The sequence below is a fragment of the Chinchilla lanigera genome, unplaced genomic scaffold (assembly GCF_000276665.1).
Source record: "Chinchilla lanigera isolate Chin_1 unplaced genomic scaffold, ChiLan1.0 scaffold00042, whole genome shotgun sequence".
Taxonomy (NCBI): Eukaryota; Metazoa; Chordata; class Mammalia; order Rodentia; family Chinchillidae; genus Chinchilla; species Chinchilla lanigera.
The window spans coordinates 2,292,312-2,313,663 of NW_004955443.1; the positions used below are offsets into that span (position 1 = coordinate 2,292,312).

A 21,352-nucleotide genomic window follows, 5' to 3' on the forward strand; every position below is an offset into this window, starting at 1 on the left:
TTTATAGGACCATTGGAGACATTTCATGTAGCTAATCATGGAAATCCAATAAGAAAATTTGGCTTGAATGTGGTTCTTGATCGTGATGTAAAACTTGCAAACTTTCAGTTTTAAACTGCATTTTTCCCAGTCTAATTACCTCTTCTTTTTCTCAAGTAAGTGAAGAAATGTTAATGGTACTGAAACAATACACTTAACTGTATTTATTAATGTTAAAATGACAGGAGTAGCAAAATGACCCAGTTAGTTAATTGTATTCAGTGACCTTAAAATTATAATAGTGGTAAACAGGATTTCTGAAGATATTTAATTATTCTTTCTGTGTAAAAGGCAAGAATTCAGGTTTCTTGACCAAGTATACTTACCTATTATCTGACTTTGAAATTAGTTTACTGATTAACTTGTTAGTAACATTTTGTCATATTGTACTGTAGAATATCAAGTTTGGAATTTTAAATAATTAAAAACATAAATAAATCTGATGTTAACTTTTTAAGAAGCTTGGCTGAATTTTTTCCCTGTGCAGATAACTAATTCAAAAGTGTCAGAGTGGAAATACTGCTGCCAAAATATTTATTATATTTACATCCCAGTGATTTTTTTCCCCATATATACTTAGTAAAAGAAATAGTGACTCTTTTTTCTTTCAAAGAAATATAAAAATGGCATCATTGTGTTTTACTTGTACTTACGACATTTTTTTCAAACTATTCGGAAAATAGTCCATCAGTATTCCATCAGAGTTTAGTCAAATTTTCGGGCACCTCATTAAAGTGCTCTGGGTTTTAGCTCTGCTTCCTTAGCAGATTAATGGAAGAGGCTCCCTCGTGTGTCAGAATGAGAACACTTGCAGTCATTTTTACATGAACTATCTACAGAGTGACGATATAATTTATCATTCGAAGTAGGCCATTTCATGGAGGAGAAGGTGCTACTAAAAATTATTCAGGGACCACAAGTATAAAGTAGAACTGTCTTGGGGAAACTTCAATAAATACTTGCCATGAAAAACAGTTTATGATAGCTGATTGACCAGCTACAGGCATGTACTTTTTAATCAATGCTAAAGATGGTTTTCCTTCATAATTGTGTGGAGTAGTATGCCTTGTATTTAAATTATCTCTTATTAGTTCAAATTCTTATTTGTTATGTAAGAGTAGGGCAGTCATTAAGGTACTTTTGATATGAAAATTCTCCTATTGTCTGAGAAGTTTTTATGTATAATGTGGCTTTAAAAAGTTAGCAGAACAAAAAGAAGTAATAATACTTCTTAAGCACAACTTAAGACTTCCTTTAAAGTTGAAAGGCTGTAATTTCGGAAGGAAAGCAGAAGCCTTTGAGAAGCTGATGCCAAGATGAGATTAGACCTGAGAAGAGAGTTTGAAAGTCCTGTCTGGGAAAGGTGAGGCAGAGAAGAAGGGGTTGGGCTGGAAAGAAGAGCAGCTTTGCCTAAGATTGAATGGCTGATACCTCTAAAAACAGGGAAGGGGAAACTTGAGTCACATAAGTCTCAGAGTGCAATGTCCTTCTAAGAAAGCTTGGGCGGGGCCTGCGCAAGTCCTTCACTGCAAGGTGCCCTTCTGTGGGGGCCTACCCAGGTGCTAATGGAATGAATCTACACCAACACACCCTGCATGTTCATTTATTGCCTGAAAGCAGCCTGGGACTGCAGGGGTCTGTACAGACTCAATGTGGATCTGTGGTGCTGGCAGCAAGCTCAGGCAACTAAGGTTCCCAGGCCTGAGGACCAAGTGGCCAATTTTCAAGAGGCCATGAAAATTTTCTTGACGGGTTGTAATGTTCTGTCTCTCTCTGTAAGAGACTGTATTTAATTATTTATCTTCTATGATTAGAAATTAATTGCTGAGCAGTTTCTGGCATATAAGAAGAGGCAGTTCATTTGTAAGTAGGCAGTCTTGTCAGATGAATTCCTTTTTGTACATGAATACAGTATTTTAGCATGCACACAGGAAATTGGAGGGTTCTATTAACATGCAGGAAAAAAGACGCGATCTCTATTTCACATTTGAAGCACATTAAATGTACACTTTATACTGTTTTCTAAAGATTATACATAGATGATAGAAACAAATTGTTTTATACTATTTTCATATATTATGAAATTATGAACATAATCCAATCACACTTCCAAAGTCCCGCTTTGAGCACATAAGGCTTTGAAGGAACCTCAATAGAAATGCTTTTAGACTCTTTTTTTTTTTTTTTGGTTTTTCTCCGGTACTGGGAACCGAACTCACGACCTTGCGCTTGCCAGGCAGGCGCTTTGCCGCTGAGCTAAATCCCCAGCCCCTAGACTCTTGATTATGCAATTTTGCTAATTGTTTGTTATAACGATTGATGACTTTATTGCTATTACTAGGAATTTTGCATTTACAATATACTATATTTCTGAAAGTATGTGTTTGGTTTCTGTTAAATACAGTATTTTTTTCAATGTAGTCCACATACACATTAATTTCATGGAGTAAATGTTTGTATACTTATTTTACAACTGAGAAAACAGAAGAATACCAGTACATATTAGTACAGTAGTACATAATACCAACCCTTTAATGCTTTAAAGAAAGGTATAGACAAATTTACTATAGTGAAATTTCCTTTCTGTTATTGGCAAAGATGAGGAAAGATGACTTTGTAAAATTTGAGGTCAGTTCTCATATTATCTCTGTGAATAGACTAGAATAAAATCGAAAATACTATGTAGCTGTGTTTTCTGGTTACCATTGCACAAAGCATTAAAAGCTTCTCCTGAGAACTTCCGCTTGACTACAATCATACTTCAAGAGCAACTGCTTTTTATGTGTAGTAACCTGCCATCAACCACCTGCCAGATATTTCATTTTTTAAAGCTGGAACTAAGAGCTGAATGGAAATCTACATTTGGGTTGCTGCCAATGTCTCAAAAAATTTAACTAGGTAAAAAAACTTTCCAGGGTGACACACTCACAGGTATTCTTAATACTTCAGCATTTTCAATATTTAGTTTATCTATAACTCTTGATTTCATTTAGAGAAAAATAATGAAAATTTTGAAGGAAATCATGTTATTTCAGTAGTATACTAGTTTACACAGTTAAATGTATCACATCAAGTACTACAATAAAATACCCAAGTGAAAAATCTGTTAACTACATGTGTGGTCAAAGTTGAGCTTTACACACTTTGTGACATCTAATTCATCCATAGAAATTGGGCATGAAAGCTTCTATGTTCATTTGTAAATTTTCACTCAAGGAGTCGCTGTCTATTTAACTGAGGTGGCATGAATGGGAGAAACCAACGATAATCTAAGCAGCAACATGAAGGCACATATTATTTAACATCTGTAAATAAATCAGTAAATAAATAAAAAACAATACATGAAAATAAAGTGAACTACACAGGAGCTATTTCTGGAGATATCCCGGGCTATGCCATGGTAATATAATACTCCCAAAAGTCAGTGGCTTCCAGTCCTTGCTGTTTATTTTTCTCTCAGGCTTCTTGTCCATTGTGGGTCTATTTTGTCTCAATCCATGCCACTTTGATGAGGGGGATGCATAATGGATTAGCCTTTGAATACGGATGCCTGTCTTTCAGGAGGAAAAGAGATGTGGTATATTTCAATAATACTAAATCTTCTGCTTGGTAGTGACATATATACTAATTTTCTATAGGCCAAAGCCAATCACAGGACCTCACTTGAATTCAACAGTAGAGAGAACTATGTAATCCTCCTGTCAAAATGAGTACTTCAAGTTAGAAGTCAGTGTGAATTATCACCCCCTGACAGGAAGAAGAGGACAGACGCTGGGAAAAATAATACATCCCACTACCTGTTGATAATTACGGTTCTTGAATTATTGTGAACATGAAATGAGACATTCTTTAAGATTGTTTCAATTTGCCATAATAATTGTGCTAGTCAGCTTTCTGATACTATAAAAAGATTTGAGCTTATAAGTAGAGAATATTTATTTTGTCTCCACACTTGGAGGTTTCTGCACGTCCTTAGTCGGCCCTGTAGCTCTTAGAGCAGCGGCCCTGTAGCTCTTAATGGCAGCTCCTCACGGTGGGAAACGCGTGGCTGCACATGAGGCTTGCTTCATGACAGATTGGAAGCAACAACAGAAAAGGAAGACAACAGAGTTCAGTCTCTTTTAAGGCATTCCTGAGCGACCTACCTTCCTCCCACTAGATCCCTGCTCCTGAAAGTTCCATGATCTCCCAGGAGTGCCAAGGGGTGGGGATCAAGCCTCAGACACAGAAGCCTCTGGGCGCCATTTAAGATCCAATCTATAGCCATACTCATAAAGAAGAGGGGGCTGCATTTACTAAGATGTTCAGGTCCAAAGAAAAAGAGTTCTGAACGGAAGACACAATGATCAACTAAAGATTGTAAGATATTGTCGGGTTTGCCACTGGAGAGAAGCATATCTCTAAAATACGTACGAATAACAGCGTGTGTTAGAGATTTGCCAGTGTTAGTGCTTTGTCTTTTGGATCCTTTTCCACCGGAACACTAGACATTTGCTAGAATTGTCTGTGTTGCTGAGTCTGGAATTTAAGATTTAAGTCAATTTAAGATTGGTTTACTTTTATGTAATAAGGAAAATTTTGTTACTTTTGATGAATTGTAGTTAAATAGCAATTTTACTCATGTTTCTACCACAATTCAGAATGAAAGTCAATCTTAGCCTTGTTCGCCACAGAAGCATGGCCAGAAATCTTAGCTGGGGAGTCAGGATATGAGGAACGGTGCTTTTCTTTCCTTCAAGTAGCTCGTCATGCATCTTCCTTTAATTCTTCTTTTATATACATACGTTTCCATATATTTTCCTAGGCTATTGTACCTCTTCCTCTAATTCTTCATCTTGTAATTTTTATTATTCAGTGTGATATTTTGGGGTCAGCATGTATGATTGTGCAGAATCGGGTATCATTTCCAAGGCTAGTTTAAGGTTGTATGAGTTTTAATGGTAGCTGTGGGAGTAGTCAAAATTTATTATTTTAGTATTGTACATTGTGTTTCATGCACTAAATTCTTAATTTCTGAGTATTATTATATCAGGATAGTTCATAGGACAATGGCATAAACATTTCTGTAATTTTTTTTCCAGCCTTATACTCCCTTATGCAATTAAACTGATCTTAAAGAATTTGGTATACACAGTTTGATTAACTTTATGTCATCCACAATTTTCTTTGAATTATTTAGTGCTGATAAAGTAGATGATGAAGATGATGAAGATTTAACAGTGAACAAAACATGGGTATTGGCACCAAAAATTCATGAAGGAGATATTACACAAATTCTCAACTCATTGCTTCAAGGTTATGACAATAAACTTCGTCCAGATATAGGAGGTAAGTTAGAGTGCTTGTTCTGGGATGTTGTTGACTGTGAAAAATATCTTATGTCATGCTATTTCATCATTTATCTCACAGCTTTTGAGTATTTAATATATGTCAGAGACCATGCTGGGTTTCAGGACTATTAGTTGGGATGACCACTGTCTGAAGTTTACCGTCTAAAGTGAAACCAGAGATGTAATTATTCTATGGCTGCTATCAAAGGTGCTACAGCAGAATTTTGAAAAAATTTTCTGAAGGACTGAGAGATGCTCCATAAGAAAGCTTAACAGAGACATATAGTTCGATACCAGTGCCACATTATTTTACTGGACAGAGAATTTAAAATTTTGATGATATATTTGGTGGAGGCAATTGACTTTATTTAAGACTGTTATTCTTGGTTGTTTGAAATTACATATAAATTTTATCAGAAAAATAATTTGTAAGTTTCATACAAAGATTTTAATATTAATTATATTGATATATATTTATATTAGATTATAATTTTATTCACTTTAGGGAATAAGTATAAATACCTGCAAGCACACACACACACCGAAACACACACACATGGTATTCTGCAGGTTTGCCTCTTTCCCTCCCCTCTTCCTCTTCCATTTTCCTTTGTCCTCTTTCCCCAGTTCTGAAAGGCTGCCTCCCCATTTCCTGCCATTTTTCTTTTATTTTACACTTTATTTATCCTGTGGGTTACTCCCATAAGTGAAATCATGCAGTATTTAACTTTCTGGATCTGATTTAATCCACTGTAACTCTTTTTTGTTTGTTTGTTTGTATTCTTTTAAAAATAAAAGGAGGAAAACATTAACAGACAGACAACATCTTACAACATATCAAAAGAACAGTACAGACAATACAGAGTTACAAACAAAGTGGTAGGGAATTAACAATGGTTGTTGTATCACATATTGATATCTTCAAAGTGGCTTCTCATGAAAACAGATATAGAAATGCAATACTGATCAACCAAAGACTCATTGACAATTTCTTTCAGCATAGAACTAGAAGACAAAAGAACAACCGTGTTAACTATCCTGTATATGCACTGTGAAATGATAGGAAACCGCTCCAGAGTAATGGGCAACTGGGATGTGGGAAAAGAGCAGGGAAAGAAGGAGGAATTTTGTATGTATGTAAATCCACTGTAACTCTTTAAAACAAATGCATGGAAACAAAGACTTTCACTGAGCTTGCATTAAATTTATAGCCAACATAGGGAAACTAAAATCTTTACCACGTTGAACTTTTAGCATATCAAACTTGTAAACATTACCCATTTCTCTATTTACACATAATTTCAAAATTTATCTTTTCTTTGAAGAGGTATTGTCAGCTTGATTAATTGGATTTTTTTTTAATAAAGAAGGATTTTCTAATTCTATGTTTTGAGATACTCTGTATATTTACTGTGTTTTCAGAATCCTTGCTAAATTTATTAATTTAATAATATATTGATATATTTCTCAGATTTTATAAGATAGAGGCTCATGACTATTTTTGCTTTTTATTGTATCTTAATTCTTTGTTTCCCATATTATACATTTTCTCATGTCAGATTGCTGTGGTTAAGACTAGAGCACAATGTTGAATATTCTTGGCTTGTTTCTGATATCAGAAAAAAAGAATCTATATTTTACTAGTAGGTGTGATGTTATCTGTGGACTTCTTTTGTAAGGATACTTTGTTACATTCTCTTTTTTGGTAAGGATCTACTTCCAACATGATTTATCAAATGTTTTCTGTGCATGTATTGAAATAATCATATGGATCATAGTTAGTTCTTTACCTGACCTGCTATTTATTCTATAAATATCTTAGAGCAAGTTAAAAATTAAAACTTTTTATTCCTTTACAAATTTACTTTATTCTGATCTAGTAACATTTAAAAGTAGCACTGGAAGAAATTTGATGCTCATGGAAGATATCGATTGGTCATTTTACTTTCTGTAATATCTTGTGGTTTTGAAATTAAGATTTTATTTGTACCTGCACATGAGCTACATGGGTTTGTCTAAGATAGATGCTATGTAGTTCTTAAATATTTGGAAATATATTTTGGCAAAGACATGTTGGCTTAAAGTTTACTTTTGGGGAAAGATTTTTTCACACTTCAACATTTTAAACATAAGTTTATGAAAATTTGCTACTTTTCGGTCAATTGCGAGAAATTGAACTTTGAGAGGAATTTATTCTAAAGCTTTCAAAGTAAGTGTTGAATTATTTTATAATTTTTTGTGATATTTTTAATATGTGAGACTTTCCTTCTTTTATTCTTTTTTTTTTTTTTTTTTTTTACCAGGAATCAAACTCAAGACCTTGTGCTTTCCATGCAGGTGCTGCGCCTCTGAGCTAAATCCCTGGCCTGTATTCCTATTATTAGTAACCTGCTCCTGTATTTCTGAATTAACCTTGAAGTACTTTTTCCATTTTATTTGTATTATCATAGAAGTAAAATTTAATTTTATCAAATTTTAATGTTGAAGAATTACCTGAACTTTAATTGCCTTGCAAAGTTTAATTATATTAATCTATTTTCCTTCTGTTTAATTGTCTGTTTTTGTGTATTGCTAAAATAATTTCTTTTCAAAATCAATTGTAGACTTAGTAAAGTAAATAGCTGGTTTAGTAAAATTTTAGAATTAATGCATAGAATTTCCATAATCCCTTAATGTAAACCTTAAGGTTAACATCATATATAACCACAGAATATTTGCAGGATCCACAAAATGATATTGATGCAATACTATGAACTGATCTATAGAACTTTATTTTGTTTCGTACCTCTCTAATGTTCTTGGTTTTCTGCTGAAGTATTCTACCAAAGATGCAATGTGTTCTCATGTTCCCTTACTCTCTGTTTATCTGGTATATTTTCTCAGTTTTTCTTTTATGACCTTACTAACTGTAAGGAGCATTACCCAGCTGAGTGTCCCTAAATTGGAGATTACATGTTATTTTTATTACTAGGGTGAAGTTATGCATTTTTATCCAGTCACCACAGTAGTGATAGTGTGCCCTTTGAATTTTTATAGCAGGAAGTACATGAAGTTAATGCATCTTACTGCTTATAATGTTAGCTTTCTCCGGATAGTTAAGTGTGCTTTGCATGGGATTCCTCTACGGCAAAGTTCTAATTTTTAGCTTTGGTATTCCTTCATATGTCTTGAGGTGATACTGTGAGACTGTGCAAATATTCTTAGCCCCTTATATCTCAATTTTGATTTTGTACTGAAGGCTCTGATTCTAATTCAAATACCATAGAGTTCTTCTTAGATTTTCCCTTTTCCAACAATGAAAACTTGGCTGTCGTGTATGATATCATCTTATTTGCTCAGGGTTAGTAAATGTGTGTAGTTTTTGAATTTAATATTTCCACTTATCATATGTATCTGAAAATTTAATGAATAAAATATTTCTACACATTTTTTCCTTTATGTTACATATTCAGACTACTGTTCCACAAATTTATTTAGGATGGTCTGCCTCCCTCCAGGGTTATTGTGCTATTCATTTTTAACAAGATTTGTTTCAAGTGTTACTGGTGATATTCAATTTCCAGCACATCCAATATTGTGGTTACTTCAAATTAATATTATTACTATTTTTTGACAGTAGGGGAAACTGAGTCCAGGGTCTTGTCACAGAGCTACATCTCAGTCCATTTTTTATTTTTCACCTTAAGACAATGTCTTGCTAAGTTGCTAAAATGTCCCGGCTGAGCTCAAGCTTGAGATCCTTCTGTTTCAGCTTCCTGAAGTACTGGGATTACAATCATGAGCCTGCCAGGTTCAAAATGATTTTTGATATGTGTGGAATATTATCCTAGTTTTTACAATAAATAATTAAGCTTTTGTGACTGACTGTCCTCATTTAACATTATGCTCTTAAGTTGCATTAATTTACCTATGAAATCCTAAAGTTTATGTTTCTTCATAGCAGTCTATACAGTCTACTGTGTATAAATACACATTTTCCTTATCTATTCATCTGTTTATGGCCATGTACGCTGTTTCCAAGACTTAGCAATAGTTTCCTTTTTGGTGAAGTTTTCCCAGTCATTTATTCCCTGAGTACATTTTTGAGATAATTTTTATGTGTGGGAAACTGTTTTTCCACTAACTTGATATGTGAGTGACAGGTTAGCTGGATATAAAACCCTTGGTTCTTTTTTTTTTTTTTTTTTTTTTTTTTTTTTTTTTTTTTTTTTTTTTTTTTTTGAGTTTTCTTTTTAATAGGTTATTTCTCTGTTGAATTATTTTGTGTGTTATTTTTGAGAAGTTAGATACCAGTCCAGTTGTTTAGGCCTTGTGACTGATTGATTGATTGATTTTTCAGGAGACCTTTGAGGTCTTTCTAATCTTTCAACTGAATAGTTTTACTAGTTTAAGTCTCAGAGCTGTTCAGTAATTCTTTTCACAAGGAAGTTTCAAATGTTCTTCCACTCTGGAAAGATTTATTTACTTATGTATTTTCCATTAAAATATTGATTATTAGTTCTGTTCCACTGCACTGACTTCACTCATGAGTTGCAGATATAGATTAGTTAATCACACTTTGCTTGTCTTGTATATTAAAACTTGCTCTTTGACCTTCTGACTTTGTTTTATCACATTTATATTGGTTGGATTTTCCTCCTGGCTATTAGTAATATTTTATTGTATTGACTGTTACTTATCTCATAAGTTTGTCTTTTGCTTCTGTTTCTTTCCTATGTTAGATCAATTCCTTATTTCTGCCTGTTTACTTAAGGGGAAGAAAAGTTCATTCCTTTTGTACTGTCTGAATTTCTCATCCAAAATAATTTTTTCTTATTCCCGAATGTGTGAATGCATTGAACTGTTTTGAATATCTTCCTATAACTTTCTTCCTTTTTATATTTGAGGAGTTTCTGTGCTTGATTTGTGCTGAATCTTGATTTCTTTTTTTAAATTGTGCAATATTTCTTTCCTGTATTTATTTTATGGCTTGTAGGTGTTTTACCAAATCCTTATTTCTTTGATATACTCTTATATCATGCTAAGAAACTCCAAACTCTTTGAGTGGATTCGGTAGGTCTGTTGATGTCTCTTTTGCTGAGGGGGAGAAGTATATTTAGTTTTATGAAATTATTTTTTAATTCAAATTGAGTTTTAAAACAGAAAACAAGTATTTCTGTGTTTTCACTGTAATATTTGAGCCAGTGGGACTCTTTGCTTATTTATTTTTTTCTGAAAGGTAGGAAATATCTGTAAATGTTATTTTTTCAGCATTGGAATTTTTAATTGACCTAAATTGACTAAAAAAAAATAAAAATGACCAAAACACTACATAATTTGCTGAATACCTCTTAAAGACTGGAATAAGGTATTCAGGAAACAATGTTTAAGATCAATTTGGAGAACATGTTTTGGTGTATATTTTAGTTTACACGTTCCAATAACCCAGGCCCCCACCTCTGTAACTTGTCTTTCTCAGTTTTGCCTTAGCCACTTAGAACTGAACATGGAAGTCATATTATTTTTACTGCTTTTGTTTTTCAACTTTAATTTTTTTTCTTTCTTATTGTGGATGCTCAAGTTGCTGTCAATCTCTGGTTTTTTTTTTGCCTACTCATTCTCGCTGGGAGTTTATCTACTTACGTTCGCTACACTAAAGACAGTACTTAGAGTCATGGCCCAGAAAAGATCGAGAAACGATCGAGTGTCATCTATACCTGCCTTCTACGTATGAAAAATGTAATTTTCTGTAGTAGTACATGGGTTTCTCACTCACTGCTACACTGTGGCAAAGAAAAATCTTTGATCTCTGTATGTGTGACGAATTAAACATAATCTGTTCCTACTTTCAAGACAACATTTAATAAGCCTGGAATGACATTTCTCTTTTAGTGGTATTTTTCTAGTTTTGAATTAAAAGATGATGTTTTCTGTTTAAACATCATGCAAATCTCACTATAGAACAGCTGGTCTAAGAAAGTCAAAGTGCTGAAAGGCGATGTTTTTTCACCTTCCATGAAACTCTAAGTAATTTTATCCACAAGTGTGATTCATAGTGTAAGTCAATCAAAGCTGCAATGAGTCACTGCACATTACGGAACAGCTACAGATTTCCACTGCTTTTCTTTTAATCATGCATTTTGAGGCACATAATGACCACCTGTAGTTTCAAAATTAATATTAAATATTTCATTTTACTTTCAGATTGAATTTTTCTCTCTTTTTGAGTCTGCAAATTAAAGGACTGGATCAAATGCTCATAGCCCAAAGTTACAAGATGGGTACATAATAACTGAAAAAAAAATCAAAATGTGTACATAAATATTTAATTATTGTAAATTCTCTTCTTATTAACAGCAGTTTTCTAGCTTGAACTTTCTGATAAGATTCTCCTACATCCCATCCCCAGGCCAGGTGCTTTTCGTTGCTCATAAAGTACCTTAATATCCATTGTGAGGCAGAGCTCAGACCGTAAGGCTGGAATTAATTTTTCTAACAGCCCTAGCCTCGTCTTATGATTGGATGAGAAGGTTGGATGTCAGGAAAGCAGGCTCACTGACTTACAACTAATTATTTCTACATTATAAATGGGACCAGTGCATCCTGAAACTAAAAATGCCTCTAGGAATCATTTACTTCTCTCGGTGAAGGTAGTATTTAGCCACAGGGGTTGCATAGTAAATGCAGGAACTCAGTTTTTGTTGATTTATCACCATAATTGGAAAGAAAGCTAATTATGTAAGCACGGTACATTGCTTATAACTGGCAATAAATATTCTTAAATTGAAAAGAGAAAACCTTTTGCATTGTTGTTAATTGACTTTCCTAAAAATCATTCTGTAAACCTAGCCATAATTACACTAATTATGTGATATATATTAGCTACAATTTATAGCTAGTCAGAAATAAATGGTAAATGATTAGAGCAATTTATCTTAGAGGTCATCAATCTAAGTTAAATTATAAAATCTTCTATAGGTCACATGACCTACTTCTAATTACAATAGCCAATTGTTGATTAGGAGGATGAATTACTCTTCTGTGATGTATAGGTCTAGAAACTTTTAATTTCAAATATTGCAACTATCTTAACAAATCTTACTCATTTCCTTTTTAAGAAAATATGTATAATATTTAATAAAAACAAGTCACAAAACCAGAATAAATATTATCTATTTTTGTAAATGTAGATTAGTTTTTCCATTACAAAGGGTAAAAATGAGTGTTATTTTAAATCTGTACAAGTAGGATTTTGCAAAATAGCAAAATTTTTCAATTAGAGGTTCTGCCATACAGGGAAATTTCAAGAAAGTTAGACAGGAGCAAAAGGTCTGGGGAATACTCAGATTACTGGATTCAAAATTTAGAGTAGGAAGTACAGCTGCCAGATCAGTCATTGCTTCTAAACTAAGAGTGACAAATACTAGGACAGAGAAGAAAATTAGACAAATTTTAGAAAGATGAACTTAGCAGAAATGCCCAAAATCATGCTACAAGAGCAGACAAACTTTCAGTCTACAAGGTTATGTTTCTCTGCTTTATCCCATTGCTTTTTCTTTGTAAACACTCTGAGAAAGATATGAGAAATTTTTTCTGGACATTTTTGTCCTCTTGTTTGCCTTGTTAACAATTTACACCTAGCAAACATTTGCTGAATCAAAAAATGAGCTCTAGGTCTTTCTTGGTGGTTGTGAAGGGAGTAAAACAAACTGAAAATGTTTTGCACAGCAATGAGGAAAATATATGGATATGAATGGTCCTTAGTCTTGCAAAGGTCATTAAATAAAGCCAATATTTTATGAAATTTACTTCCTTGTGTTAGATGAATGATTTACATATTTTTTAATATCTTCAACATGTACACTGCATTTCTAATTAAAATATTTTGATTTGGAAACAAAATTTTGTGTTTTTTATAAGAGGCTATGTTTCTGCATTTTTTTTTTTTTTTTTTTTTTTTTGGTTTTTTTTTGGTTTTTCTCTGGTACAGGGAACCGAACTCACGACCTTGCGCTTGCCAGGCAGGCACTTTTGCCGCTGAGCTAAATCCCCAGCCCCTGTTTCTGCATTTAATAATAAGTGAACTTTTATGGTTAAAACACTGAAATATTACAAATTATTATGATTGGTCTAAAGTCAAAATTTCTTTAAGACAACCTTTGATGACAAATTTGACCATTTTCTGTGTTGGCATTTTGCAGTGCGGCCTACAGTAATAGAAACTGATGTTTACGTAAACAGCATCGGACCAGTCGATCCCATAAACATGGTGAGTGATACCAATGCAGAGATTCTAATGACATGGCTTCATAATAGAATGAACACATGAGTACTTTCTGATTGCTGATTCTGAGTGAATTTAAGTCACCATGTGTAATACTCTGTGTTAGACTGGCAATAAAAGCTAAAATACCACTTATCTAATAGCTGAACCAGTAGGCTGCTGTTCTAGTGTAGTGTGTTTGATAGGACTTTGTTAAGGTATAAATATCTCCTGTTTCTTGGAAAGTGGGTGGTTGAAGAAATCTAGAGAAAAGAGTATCAATAGGCCTAGGGTAAAATATCAGTCTGAGGTAGAAAGGGACATATTGGCAGAAGAGGCAGCATGCTCAGAGCTACAGAGAAACCAAACAGCCTGAAAAGATCAAGGGGAATTTGTTGCCCCAAAAACGTAAAGTGCAAGGTGAGAACTGAGGATGAAGGAATTTTAAAGAGCTTCATTAGGACAGTCTTGCAACATATTATAACAGGAAATTTAAGTATTGTGTGATGTATGAGTTACATCTCTTTGGGTAACAGAAATGATCAGAAGCTTTTCATCAAAGGAACGTATGATTTTTAATACATCACTTTTATCATAATACAGAAGATAGATATAAGGGGCAAAGATTTGGATTAGAGAGACCAGTTCAGAGGTTGCATCAGTCTGGGAAATAGATTTTTGAGGTTTTGACTAGTACAGTGACAACTGAACTGGAGACAGTCAGATTGTCACTATAGTAGGTAAAATGATAGTTGAGTCAGAGAAGACAATATCACATTTGAGAAATATCAGGTGAATCTTTCACAATCTTGGACTCATGGGTTATAGCTAGACTGATTCCAAGCTAAAGACTTGAAGAAACCTTGCAGATAGTACAGCCTATATTTAGATGTGGAATACAGGTGTATGTGCTCCAGATACTGTTACGGTTTGGATCAGGAATGTCCCTCAGAGGCCTCATGTGCTCATGGATAGTACTTTTGAGGGCAATTAGATTTCAAGGACACTATATTCATCAGTGAATTAATTCATGGATGAGTTCAGAGATAAATGTGCCGTTTGATCCTATCACCTGCTTGGAGCAGAGTCTATGGGCACATGACCTGGGAAGATCTACCTAGTTTCCACCTTCTCCACTTCCTGGTCACCATGATGTGAGCAGTTTGCTCCTTCCAGACCCTTCCACCATGCCAGTTCTATACCTAAGCCTGCTAAACATGGTCCAAAATTAACCTCTCCTTTGGGTTGCAGGCATCAGGTATTTTGTCCCAGTGACAAGAAAAATGACTAAGAAAGATACTAAGGGCACATTCAGTAGGTGCTACACAGTAGTGACTCATCAGATATGCCTGTTGTTCAAGGGTGCCTTGGGACTCAATATACAGAACAGGAAAGAAAGAGGCAAGTGGTCTATAATGCAGTTTAAAACTTTAAGAATCTCTGAGATAATCCAAGGGGCTATTCATTTAAGGAGAGTGTAGATATGAGGACGAGATGGTATGGAGAATATAGGTGGAAGAGAAAGAAGTGCAGGAGAGACCTCCTCAGGACAGTCAGAGGGGTGGGAGAAAAACCAGGAGACATTTTATAATCTTAGGCATTAAAGAGGAAGAAGGAGGAATAATAATCAATTGCAAATTCACGTAGGGTTCTGTAGGGCTGATGGCCATTAGCAATTCGATGGTGTTGGTTTTCCGTTTGGTGAGTTCAGTGGGTTAACGAATGTAGGAAAGGAATAACAGTTCAATTGAACGTCACCTCTACCTTCAGAATTGTTCCCATACACAAACATCTTTCCATGGAGCCCGAAATACATACATAGGTCATGCAGGGATGCAAGCCATGCAATCACATTAGTTTGAGAGTGCTGGGGAGTGAGGAGGAGGATTGCAAAATTAATTCTTGAACCACTAATTCCAGAGACTTTGTACAGAAGAGGAAGAGGATGAGATAAGAGTATAAGGGTAAGCAAAATATAGTTAAATAGGAGGAATGAATTCTAGCACTCTATAGCACAGCAGGATGGCTATAATTTACAGCTATTTATTTATTTCATAAAGAACTTGAAAAGGAGATGCATATGCTAAGTAGCCTGATTTGATTATCTCAAATTGCATATATGTATTGAGTGAGAACAATGTAACTGATGGATATGAACAATAATTGAGCCACATATATTAAAAAATTAGAATAACGTGGATAACAAAGAGAGAGAGAGAAAATAAGAAAAATAAGAAGCAGAGAGATGATGAGAAAACGTCAAGGGAGGTCCATTTAGGATAGAAAATGATTAAGTGTGGCCCCCATGTCTTATTTTTATACGTAGTTTTTATTATTATTTGAAGGTTATTAATTAATGACAGTAACATCACCAGAACATATTTTTAAAAAATAGATCATGATGATCTGCCACAAACCTTAACAATCCCATTTCTGTAAGTCAAACTATTATGCCCCATTTAGTGACTCTGAGGCTTAAGAAATGGATATTTGTTTCTCGCAATTATGGAGACAAGAAGTCCAAGATCAAAGTGTCGTCTGATTTGCTTTCCTCCTGGGCCTCTCTCACCGGCTTGGGGATGATCACCTCCTCACTACGTCCACACCTTCTGTTCCCTTTTTCTCACTCATTTCTTATGTTGCTTTGCTTGTCTAGATTTTCTCTTCTTATCACAAGGAAAATTAGATCAGGGCCCACCTTGAACGCCTCAATTAAAACTCATCATTTGTTTAAAAGCCCTAGCTTTAAATACAGTCATGCTCCGAGGTACTGGTCATTAGCTATTCAACATATGAAGTTTGGGAGTAGCACAATTCATCACCTAAGACATAAAGGGAATTCTCTACAGCTTGCTGATTTTCTCACTCACTTAATTTACTCAGTATTCCAATAGTCAAATCATTTCTTTATTATAGGCCTTTGCCACTTTATACTTGACGAATCATTATGACATGCCTATTGCCTGTGCCCGCTTACGTCTATTACAGCCACGTTCCATCCGTTTTTCTCCTCCTCACCAGGATCGTTCTGTGAGTTTCACAGCTGTCTGCACTGATTGCTCTAGTGACAGCATTTTGGTAAAACCATAGCTGATGTCTTTGTCACTGCAAAGGAAATGATTATGAACCGGCCATGTATAAACTGCTTTTTGAGAAGCTGATGGGATGTCTGCACAGTGTCCTAGAAGTTAGTCTTAAATAGGTGCTAACATTCAAAGAGTCAGAAGCCAAATTTTTCTCAAGAATTTGCAAAGTCTCTGCAAGATTGGGTAGGAAAGGGAGGGACACTTGATACAAGAAAGAAGAAAAAAGAATGCATATCAGACCTTGTAACACAGACATTTAAGGAACTGAAAGCAGAGGTAGTAAATAAAATAGCAAGATTAGTCAGAAAATGAAGAAAAAACAGCACCAAGACAAACAAAAAAAACCAAAAGTTGTAATGAATGTTTTAATATCAGCTCTGCTTAAAACAAATTTCTGCACAACCAGTTTAGTTTTTCTAAAGAGAACATTTTATATACATGTAGGTGGCAATGTTGAATTTTGAACATTACACAAATATGAAATTTCTTAAGGTAGTATATTAAAATTGTTAATTTTTTCTTTTAGATTGGATTTTGCATTGTTTAGTAGTTTAAGTAAGCAATCTCTAGAGAAAGTGGCCTATTTGAACATACAGAAAAGTCTGCATTTCACTAAATTGCATGATTTTTGTGTTGAAATTTTGTTTTCAATTGTTCTTAATTTGTTAAATATAAAATATTATCATTAAAGTAAACAGAAATAGGATTCAAAGCTGTATTAGTATTCTGGAAGCACATTAGCATGAATGGCTACCAGGAGGGTTCTATGATGATCTTCTATAAAAGATTCATGGTAGTAAAGATTTAGTTTTCCCAGTGGGACGAATTATACACTTGTAACCTTGGGCAGTGATAGTTTTGCAAATGTTAATTAAATGAAATTACTATTGAAACTAGTAATACTAAAACCTATGCAAAAAACCTCTGGGACAATTTTGATAGTGTTTATTAAAGAAATGCATTGCCATACTAGGGGTTGATAAGAAGTTTATATAGAAGACTACTTTAACTAAACAATACAAGAAAATTAGAATTCACTTTGCATAAAATGAACAAAATTGCTTTGATTGTAAGTGTAATCAAGCAAGCAAATGAGTAATTAAGCAAGCAAGAGAGTAGCTTTTTCTTCCATTAACTCTGCATACATTTTAAGGAACTGGACTAGAAGGAAGAAAATTAATATACCGACTTAACTTTTCTTTTTTTTTTGGCACTGCTGGGGATTGAACCCCGTGTCTTCACATGGAGCTACATTCCCAGCAAAATTTTATTTTGTATTTTTGAAGAGACTCTCCCCAAATTGCCTAGGTAGAATTCAAACTTGCTATCCTACCTCAGCCTTCCAAAATTAGAATTACAGATGTGGGCCACTGAACCCTGTTGTTTTTTTTGTTAGATGAGACCAAATTTGATCTGTCACAAAATGGTTGTTCTTGCAAATTTGACTACATAAAATAGCATTTTAATACATTACCATTGGCACCTAAAACACCATTCTATAATAGGAAACATTTTCCTTTTCTTTGTTCCAATGCAATAAGCTATGATGTTTATGACCCTACCAAAAATAGGGTACTTTATATATTAAATGAACAAATGATTTAGTCAATAAATTACTGGAAAAATCAGAGTAATTTGGAAAGGTAGTTCAATTTTATGTATGTTCTAATTAAATATAAGTAGAAAAACGTTCAGTTAAAATAAAGGCAAGAAAATGTTGATTGAGGTTATTAGACTGGACTTATGTATTTTTTTAAGCTTTTAACTTTTTAAGTTGGGGAAGAGGACATGTTTTAACTCAATATTTTGAGTACATGTATCTCCATAGTAATTTACATTTTGGCTAGCAAGTGCAGACATTCAAGGATTCTAGCAATTCTTCAAGTCAAGATCAGTGAGAGCTGTAGAAAGTTCAAGATGTACAAGGGGCTATAGTGAAAGTTAGTATGTACAAACATAGCTATCATTGAACATTTCAGATATGATTGGAGCATGAGTTTACTTGTAGTGACTAGTAACTGGTATATAGTTCAGTATGAAGAGATTATCTATCTGCATCTTCTAATCTGTTCCACTGATCCTCAAGTCTGTTTTTTTGCTAGTACCACCATAGATTTGTAGAATAATTTCAAGTCAAGGATCGTGATGCCTCCTGCCTTTACTTGTTGCCTAGGATTGGTATTGTGATTCTGGGTCTCTTCTGGTTCCAGATAAATTTTAAGAACGTTTTCTCTAGATCTGTGAGGTTTACCAATGGTATTTTAATTGAAATTCCATTGAATCTGTACAATATTTTTTCTCTTTAAAATAAAAAAAGAAGAGATTATCAATATAGAAACTTTGAAAATGAAAGGAAAAAATAAGCAATTTTAAAACCTGATCAAGAATGAGAAAACCCAGTCACATTTACAGATCTTAATTCACATCATTATAATTGCAAATATGACTACCATGCAGTCCTAGACTATAGTTCTGAAGCTGCATAGATTCTAATTGCTAAAATTTCTGATTCTTTTTGGTAATGGAGATAGGTCTAAAGAACAGGGGGATGAGCTACGAAGAAGGTAATTCAAAAAGACTGGGAAACCAGCTGGGGCTATAAGGGCAGGACAAGCAGGATTGAGTCATTTGAGTAATAAATAAAATTATACCGGCCAGTACAGAAATGTTTTTTCAAATAACACTTTCAGAATACTTTCACATAAGAGGGAAACCTAGTTGTTCTCTCTGGAAGGCAAAAATAAACACCAAAAATATTGTATTTATTTTTTATTTTTTTTGTTATTGATTGAATTCAAAGTTTCCTCAATAAGCTATACACCTAGACATTTTATCATTTTTATTTTGATACAGGACTCACTAAATACTAAATTGCCCAGATGGGCTAAAATTTGCAATCCCCCTACACAGCTGAAATTGCAAGTATGTGCCACTATGCCTACCTCAGAAATCCTTTAAAACAAAAGTGTATGTAGAAATACAAAAGTCATAATCATTATTCATTGTTGAATGAAAATAAAAAGTTTTCTTCAGAAATAGTTTTTTTTTTATTTTTTCATTCACTTAAGTAAAATGGTCAAATATCAGTAGTTAAAACTGGAGATAGTTACAGTTAAATAAGCTATTTGAAAAGATTGACAACTTACTTTTAAGTTTTTTTCTTGTCTTATAATCTCCATTTTATCATAAACTGTCAAGACATACATATTAATTTAAAGAATCTGTAACATATTGAGAAAGTAACTGCTCTGATCATTTTTTCTCTATGTATTCTTCCATCGCAAGGAACACATTTTTCCACCCTGATTGATGCAATTGTTTCTGATATTCTATAAATTGATCCCCCCCACATGGTCCACACACACACAAACTCTTCCTTTCCTCCCTTCCTCTTTCACCGCTTCTTCTTACTGTTTGGTCCTGATGCTTCTCCATTGAGATCATAAAACCTTCAGCAGAGCTTCTGCATGTCAAATGACATTTTTATTCATTTGATCATATTACCAACAGACAACCACTCCTTGCCAAATACAGAAACTTCAGGACTTTCAGCAGGAAAAGCAGCAAAAACCGTTTCTTGTTTTCCATCTACATATATAATATTTTAAGAGCTACTATCCTCATTTTAATTTCCTTACTTACGCATTTTATAGTAGACTTTCTCTTATCCCTTGATGAAGTAAAATTTATTTAGTTATTTTCTAATCAACAGTTGCAGGCGTACAATACTAGGAATGAATGAGAGTTTTCATCTTTGTGCTTTGATCCAATATCTTATTTCCCCATAAACAGGAAATTAAAGTTCCTTGCATTTGTAAATTAAATGAACATCTAAATATCCAAACTGGTAAACAAATTTAATTTCTTATTTACATAAACATTTTATATTTATTTCATGTTTTTATATGTTTGTCATACATTTTTACTATTTATACAGTTGTTGCCTTGGATTCTGAGTTAGAAAAGATAAAGTTGCCTTCTTTCAGAGAAATATAAAATGTAGCAGAGAAGATGCTTTCAAATATGGAAACTAAGCTGATATAGAAGGGAAAGAAAGGTCAGAAAAAACCTGTGCATGAACGCATACAGATTTTAAATTATGAATGGTGATCCTAATGTTATTTATTTCTAAAATAGGTTTTCACAAAAGTAATGTTTTTCTTTGTAATAGGAGGAATACTTGTTCTACATAGGAAAAATAGAAATTTAGTTAGGTCATGGATAAAATGAAAATATTCTGAAGTAAACAGTGGTTACCACAGTTACTACCATTTTAAGTAACTATGTATATACAGATAGCACTCTATATTGTTTTATAAACTGCATATTTTTATTAATATATTATGAATATTACTCAGTTTCTTTTTAAAGAATTAAGTGTTACATAACATAAAGGTTTGTTTTGTACAATATATTTAATAATCAATATATGGCATTGGGGTGTTCACAAATTGTTATGATTGAGTAGTCATTAAATCTTTTAGTCCCAATAATTTTTTCCTTAGAATATGAGAACACATCTAAAAGCTATGATGGGTCTTGATGAAACTTCGGAGTTCTCTATTTTGATTTTTTCCTAACACTATTTTACAAGGTAGAGTGACAAGTTATTTGTTATTTCTAATCTTTTATGGGTTGATGGATATGGGAGGTGG

General features: G+C 33.6%; 1 protein-coding gene across 1 annotated transcript in view; it reads left to right on the top strand.

Moving 5' to 3' along the window:
• Positions 1-21,352, top strand: part of Gabrg1 (gamma-aminobutyric acid (GABA) A receptor, gamma 1) — a 76,721-nt gene that overhangs the window by 15,720 nt on the left and 39,649 nt on the right. Inside the window, exons 2-3 of the mRNA XM_005391906.2 lie at positions 5,219-5,367; positions 13,550-13,617. Of these exons, the coding sequence (XP_005391963.1) occupies positions 5,219-5,367; positions 13,550-13,617 (217 nt within the window). The remainder of the gene's footprint in view (positions 1-5,218; positions 5,368-13,549; positions 13,618-21,352) is intronic.